The sequence below is a fragment of the Dendropsophus ebraccatus genome, chromosome 13 (genome assembly GCF_027789765.1).
Source record: "Dendropsophus ebraccatus isolate aDenEbr1 chromosome 13, aDenEbr1.pat, whole genome shotgun sequence".
NCBI classification, from domain to species: domain Eukaryota; kingdom Metazoa; phylum Chordata; class Amphibia; order Anura; family Hylidae; genus Dendropsophus; species Dendropsophus ebraccatus.
In genome coordinates, this window is record NC_091466.1 from 13,750,344 (window position 1) to 13,757,950 (window position 7,607).

The following is a 7,607-nucleotide window of genomic DNA, read 5'->3' on the forward strand; positions in this document are numbered from 1 at the left end:
CTTACACCCGTGCTGCGAGATAGAGTGCTTAGGCTTATAGCAACTTTGCTCTATCTGAATCAGTTCCTTTACTTTTTATGGATACTGTCCGGCATTGTGTTCCTTCTGGTTCTGGGCATGGGTTGAGATGATCCCTGACTTGTCCTCTCTAGTAGTGACTATGCGGTATAAAACTGCATAGTGTTTGATAGTGTTGCTTGAGGGCAAACTGTGTCTAGGTCTAGCATGTGCATGTGCTCTGCTCAACGTCTGGACCACAACTGAACGGACACCTGGGAGGAGCCCGGGCCCAACTTGACTGCTGTAGGAAGCGACCTAGCTGGCATCCTTCCCCTACAGAATCCAAAGCAAGAAGACCCCACACTTCCTCCACCCATGTGACTTCCCTCCTACAGCGCATGTAAGCTGTGCTGTGAGTGGGTGTGAAAGATGCAAAGATAGAAGAAGAAAGAACTCTCATTGGTGTACAGATCCATGTGGTACATAGAAAAACAATAACCCTTTAGCTTCTACAGCTGTGCAATATCTAGACATACCAACTTGCAATAACGACATCTAGTGGTAAAACTCTGGTAATGCTACATTACCACTTACACATATGAGTACAGACTTTTGCGAAGGGTTTAACCATTAGCAACACCCATGGTGGGACACCACAGATAGCTATTTTTTGCTCCCCCTATCTCATTTTAGGAGAAGGATTGTATAGTATATCTATGGAGCCTTCAACAGTAAAGCGCTTCTCCCAGCTCAATCTCACGATCGTGGTGATCTGAAGACTGAGACAGCAGCCAATAAAAAATTTTGACATCTCTCAATGACATATAGAAATACAAACAATTGGTCAGCACATCCAAAAGAAATAACACCAATTTTCTGTATTTCTATATTATATGTGGGAGGAGTCACTGCCCCAATTTGGAAATTGTACACCGATCCAGTGATTTGAGCTGGATCCTACATGGCCAGAATTTGTGAGCTAGACCAAAAGAGGCATATCTACAGTGTAGGGTCCATCCCGTTTCTGAGGTCACCTTATCGTGGTGGAATGGTACACACTACTTGATCAAATGGTATGCTAAGAAACTCATTTTTTCTATAACTGTATTCAATTTTTTAAATCTTTACATTATGTATATATTTTAGCATTTGGAGTATGCTGCTTTCATTTTTTACCTTTGCATATCTTTATTAAATGACAGAACACTTTGAGCTTGAAAGTCACCTAAATTTTGTGAACGGAAAGCTACGTTTCATTCTCTACAATGACCTCTTGGGGAGGACCTGCAGAATGTCACATCCTGGTCATGTTACATAAAAAACCTTGAATCTAAATATTAGAAAGTAAAAAAAAAAAAAAAAAAAAAGTTCCCCCTTGGATGGGTGTTTACATGCTAGTATGAAATTCCTTGTCAGCTTTAACTTAGGTCATAATGAGCAAGACAAAGTGACCAAAGAAGATGAGCTGTCTCCTGTGGATTCTCATGGGATGTTTCCTAAAACGTGAGTATCATACATCACTGGCTAAGTACAACTTTTTGATTTCTTTTTTTTTTATTTTTTATTTTTTTAATTATTGAGATTTGTTTAGATAGATAGATAGATAGGAGATAGATAGAAGATAGATAGGAGATAGATAGATAGATAGATAGATAGATAGATAGATAGATAGATAGGAGATAGATAGGAGATAGATAGGAGATAGATGGATAGATAGATAGATATGAGATAGATAGATAAATAGAAGATAGATAGATAGATAGGAGATAGATAGATAGGAGATAGATAGATAGATAGATAGGAGATAGATAGGAGATAGATGGATAGATAGATAGATAGATAGATAGATAGATAGATAGATAGGAGATAGATAGATAGATAGATAGATAATAGATAGATAGATAGATAGATAGATAGATAGATAGATAGATAGGAGATAGATAGATAGATAGATAGATAGATAGATAGATAGATGGATAGATAGATAGATAGATAGATAGATAGGAGATAGATAGATATGAGATAGATAGATAAATAGAAGATAGATAGATAGATAGATAGGAGATAGATAGATAGATAGATAGATAGATAGATAGGAGATAGATAGATAGATAGATAGGAGATAGATAGATAGGAGATAGATAGATAGATAGATAGGAGATAGATAGATAGATAGATAGATAGATAGATAGATAGATAGATAGATATGAGATAGATAGATAAATAGAAGATAGATAGATAGATAGATAGATAGATAGATAGATAGATAGATAGAGTGTTGTTTACTGGATAGAACACCAAGCAGGGAGATCTTTCAAGATCAATGAACATTGTCCCCAGGTTGAATTCGAACCCAGGGCTACCATGCTTTAATTCAACGTAAAGTGCCACTCTGTTGGGGTTGCAGTTCTCATAATTTAATTTGCTTCAGGTTTTTTTTTTTCATTTATAAACCTGCAATACAAAATATCAAATGCTTCACTGCTCTTACTGCAAAGATTCCTTCCCATAAATTAGTTATTATTTGTAAATCAGCCAATTACTTAAAAAAAAAAAAAAATTATATTACCAAAAATATGACTTTTAATGTGATTGTATGCCATTTTCTATTTTATTCACCTATTAGGTATATTATGTGAAGGATCCTGTGGGGAGAGGCGTCATGTTGTCGGCGCTGTGGGCAGCGATGTCGTATTTCAGGTAGATGTAGCGGGAGTCGTGGGAGAAATCACTTGGCTCATCTCCGGAAATCATTTTGCCACCTCACAATCTGGAAAAAGTATAAAAATTCGGGATAATCAATACAAAGGGAAAGTGTCCAGCATGGAGGACGGATCATTACTCATGAAAAACGTGGTCGGGAAGGACCAAGGAACTTACATAGCAAGTACCCTGAAAAAAACGTCAGGAAAGGCAGAGCTGTGCGCGATGATCTATGAGCTCAGAGTATACGGTGAGAGAAACGTCCTTTTATATGTCAGCTTATGGGTTGTGTATGGGTACAGTATATAGATACAGTAGACTACCATCTTTGCCTTTCCTTTTTTGTGCCACCAGAGGGCGATGCATTAACATAGTACAGTGCCATCTGGAAACACCTTATTGTTATGTTGAGATGTAAAATACAGTGGTGCCTTGAATTACGAGCATAATTTGTTCCGGGACCGCGCTTGTAATCCAAATCCACTCTTAAAGTGTCACTGTCGTATTTTTTTTTTTTTGCAGAAATCAATAGTCCAGGCGATTTTAAGAAACTTTGTAATTGGGTTTATTAGCCAAATCTGCCATTATCTGCATGTAAAAAGCCTTTTCCCAGGTCCCCCCCTCCTTCCTCTTTTCCATCCACTGCAAAAAATCTGAAAATTGTGACTTGTTGCAGGAGACGTCCCCTGTCTGCTCTAGGGAGAGGGGAGAAAGGAGGGGGAGGAGGGAGTTAGCCGGCAGCAGAAAGCAGATAACAGAGGATTACAGGCACAGAGCTGGGTGACAGCTGTAGTCAGAGCTCAGACAGGTCAGTGGTGAGATAGGTCCCAGGAGATAACGGGTGAGGGATTTGTAGATTAACTCTTTGTTGTCCTGTTTTGGTCTTTTCTTTAGCTCTCTCCATAGGAGAACAATGAAGACAGGGGGGAGAGCTTCAAACTGCTTTTTCATGATAAAAATGCATTTTTCGGCTAATAAACCCAATGACAAAGTTTCTTAAAATCGCCTGTACTAAAATTTCACGACAGTGACACTTTAAACCAAAGCAAATTTTCCCATAAGAAATCATAGAAATGCAGACAATTGGTTCCACACCCCAAAAATAATGATTTATTATTCTGAATAACAGGTAAAACAGATGAAACAAACATTCAGAAACAGCAGAATATGTGATATTATAAGTTACTGTACAGTAATGGAGAGGATGGGAAACACAAGGGCGGACAGAGACTGCAGGGAGCAGGGAGGAATGAGCAGGGCAGATGTGGGCACATACATGCAGCACTCTCTGTCCGGGGAGAGAGGGGTTACAGCTATGAAGAGATTACCTCCACAGTCCTGTCCCCTGATGTAAGCCCCAGCCTGAAGTGGACCTGCTATGATTTGGAAGGTGAGGGAGACTTTCTGGGCCAGAGTACAGTGCTGTAGACCCCACTATGCAGGCCATGCCCCTCCCCCACTCCCCCTCCCACCCAGTACAGGGAGCTCTTAAAGTGATTCTGTACCCACAATCTAAAAAAACAACTTTTAAACTTGCAGCCCTGTGCCAAACAGACGTGGCTTAGAATATCTGTGCCCTAACTTTGCACCACCCCTCCGTCCCTCCTCCCCACCCTCTTCATCATTAGGAATGCCACTGGAACATTTTCTCCTGTCTGAACATTGCACAGGTCCTTAACGATCCAGCCCATGCGCCGTGCTGACACAGGTGGAGAATAGGAGACAATCTGCCTGGAGCATTCCTAATGATGAGGAGGGTGGGAAGGAGGGACAGAGAGGTTGTGCCAGCCTAATGCACACACAATCTAGGCCATGCCCGTCGGGCACAGGGCTGCAAGTTTAAAAGTTGTTTTTTAGGACAATAACTGCATCACCTGCCGAACGGACCTCAGGACAGATCTTGGATTAAAAGCCGCTATCTGAAGGTACAAGTGGTTTGGGGGGGTCAGATTGTGGGTACGGAGTCACTTTAAACCAAAGCAATGCTCTTAAACCAAGTCACAATTTTGAAAAACTGTGAGCTCTTAAACCAAAACGCTCTTAAACCAAGGTACCACTGTATCAGATATCCTCTGTAAAGCTCCCATCTGTTTATCTTGAACCAACTTACTGTTCCGAACACCTTCTGGGTCACATGCCTCCACCACAACTTCCTTTACTGCTTCCGGCTGACATTGAGCTGTCATCTGGTTTAAATCATTAAAAAATATGGATCTGTTGAAAATTCTTTGATTCTGAACATTCTCTCTGTATATATATCCATAGACACATTATCCAATGATCATATTGACATTAACTACAAGGTTTTCGATAATGAGACGTGCAATGTGGCCGTCAGCTGCACGGTGAGGGGATCCGACATGACCATCACCTGGGAGAGCTCAGAAGGCGGTGACCTTAATGTGACGGGTAATGTTGTACATATACAGGACCCTGATCCACATGTCATCTACACCTGTGCGGCAAGGAACTCCATCACTTATACCTCCAAGTCTGTCAGCCCCTGGGAATACTGCAATAGTAAGACCATGATGTACAGTTCCATACGAGGTATCATTACTATTCTTATAACGTATTATACCATTATTATACATATAGCATGCTATGTATTACCGCTATTTATAGAGATTACAACACACTTTGTCCGCTAAATAATAGTTAAACCTTATGACAATAGGGCTGAATCTACTTAGACCTTATTCCCACATTTCGGCACGGTCCATAAATACGGATGATGTGCTACGGAATGGAATTTCGAGTTCCCGGCATCATGTATCATTATGGTGCCGTGAGCTCCGAAACTGTTTAAATGTTTGTACTCCTGTATAAGTGTAAACATTTAAAGAGTTTCAGATGATGCCAGGAACTCTGTAACACATTGTCCGTACTTACGGACCGAGCTTGGAGTGTGAGAATAAGTCTGGGTTTACACTGCTTTTTTGCAGGCATTTTTTTTTTCATCCATTTTATGCAAAAAAACTGATGAAAAAAAGGATGCATTGTGGTCAAGCAACATGGCGGAGGGATATCTTGCCTCGTGTTGTGTTGCTGTTGGGCAGCTAGGAGGTGCTATCATTGGGAACCTCGTAGGAAGCTGTTGATTGGTGCATATGTTGTTGTGTGACCATGTTGTTGGTGGCTGAAGGATCACCATGACAGTAGTGAATAAGGACAGTGCGAGAGTGTCTTACCTAGAGAGAGCAGGTGGAGAGAGGTGGCCGCCATAAGGCTCCTTGCCGCCCCATCACAAGCCCTCTTGTACTTTTCTTTTAGTCTAGCAAGAAGAAATGAATGGATGAAAGGAAGAAAGTATGGCCTCATCTGAAACGCGTCAGGTTCATGGTAGGATGAAGAAATGAAAATTTGAGTTTATGGAGCCAGAGAGTTTTCTCATTTTGAATATTGATCGATTAAGTGTCCAAAGCTGTTAGTGGAGTACAAAGTATCTGGAAATGGTGTCTCCCTACTGGGGGTCTGGGGGTGTCAGCTTTTAAGTAGTGACCACCTGTCTGAATGCAAACCTTGCTCTCAATCCTCCCATTACCACCATAGGGCAAACATGGCTGATCCATGGTGTCATTGTCACAAATTTGACAACTTTTAAGTATATGGGCCCCAAAATAATACACTAACCCAACCAACCGGTGCCCGTCTGAAGTTACCTAGTGTAATGCCATCCTCGGCCACACAACTTTTGGATTTACTTTTTTTTATATGTTTATTTTTTTGGCTGTTTTAGGAAGACAACAGAAAGCAGAAGACTACACGGCCCTGAACATAATAAGGCTGAAGCTGGCTGCTTGCATATTGATCATCATGGGCTTCATTTTTGGCCATCACATGAGAACAGAGGTGGTGGCATCCTCAGGAGACAATGGATGAAGGTCCTACACGCGCCAAGTTTAGGCTTAGAAGAACAGAAGTAAATTTTACAGGCTACATTCGGAGTATGGACTCCTTCTTGAATAGAGCTATGTATATAGTATAGACAATTTAATCATTTTTTCAGGTACGTCTGTAAGATGCACGTAGACATGGGAATATGCCACAAATAGACTGCTGAGTTACATGACTATAGATTTCCTCCTTGGGTAAATGATGTAACGTAACTACATATTACAGATGGAAATAAAAGTAATAAAGACACTGAATAAATTACCTACAAATGAGGCATAAGAAAAAGTTGCGATAACAAACGTTATAAACATTGGAAAAATCCAATGTGTCTCAGAGGAGAAAGCTAGAATTGTTTGTGTAGCCTGAAAAATATGTATGAGCACTTAAAGGGGTTGGATTTTTTGGTCGCTGTTATTTAAAAAAAAATAAAAAATTACCTCTATGTGATTCCCAACCTATTTGTAAATCATTTCATTTACCAAAAATGACTTCTTACTCCAGAATAAAAGTCTTGGCCACGAGGGGGTCTCACTTTCCTGCAATCTGCTATTTATTGCCTGTTATTAGACCCAGTATCTTTCTAGCAGCAGAGAAACCCGGATGGAAAACAGGGAGTAGCAGGGCTTAGTTCATGGGTCTCCAAACTGCAGCCCTTCAGCTGTTGCAAAACCACAATTCCCATCATGCCCGGACAGATAAAGCTTTAAATTTGACTGTCCAGGCATGATGGGAAATGTAGTATTGCAACAGCTGGAGGACCACAGTTTGGAGACCCATGGCTTAGTTTGTGCTCTGCACAGAAGAGAGAGCCTGAGTTGTGTACTTGCACTCTTTGAGCCTGTCTGCCTTCTCCAGGTGATCCACACTGTCCCAGAAAGGTAAATCAAGGCTTCTCTCTTCTCTCCTACTAATCATAAAGTTATGGGCAGGTTAATACCACGGAATGTGCACAGTGCTGCCTCCTGAATGTAATCCGGCCTCTCCTTTCCTTTAGTCTGCAGACTTGT

General features: G+C 40.8%; 1 protein-coding gene across 1 annotated transcript; it reads left to right on the forward strand.

The window, feature by feature from the left end:
- Positions 1–1,439: 1,439 nt before the first annotated feature.
- Positions 1,440–7,121, forward strand: LOC138770997 (SLAM family member 9-like). The gene is made up of 4 exons (XM_069950379.1): positions 1,440–1,503; positions 2,627–2,953; positions 4,969–5,253; positions 6,443–7,121. The coding sequence occupies exons 1-4, from the start codon at positions 1,461–1,463 to the stop codon at positions 6,583–6,585; spliced, it is 798 nt and encodes a 265-aa protein (XP_069806480.1). The 5' UTR covers positions 1,440–1,460; the 3' UTR covers positions 6,586–7,121.
- The last annotated feature ends 486 nt before the right edge of the window (positions 7,122–7,607 follow it).

What these genes read in the sequence shown, in the direction of transcription:
- LOC138770997 (XM_069950379.1), top strand. Translation starts at nt 1,461, where the DNA reads ATGAGCTGTCTCCTGTGGATTCTCATGGGATGTTTCCTAAAAC. An exon ending in CATGGGATGTTTCCTAAAAC is followed by an intron (nt 1,504 to 2,626) that starts GTGAGTATCATA and finishes TTCACCTATTAG; the next exon opens with GTATATTATGTGAAGGATCC. An exon ending in GATGTACAGTTCCATACGAG is followed by an intron (nt 5,254 to 6,442) that starts GTATCATTACTA and finishes TGGCTGTTTTAG; the next exon opens with GAAGACAACAGAAAGCAGAA.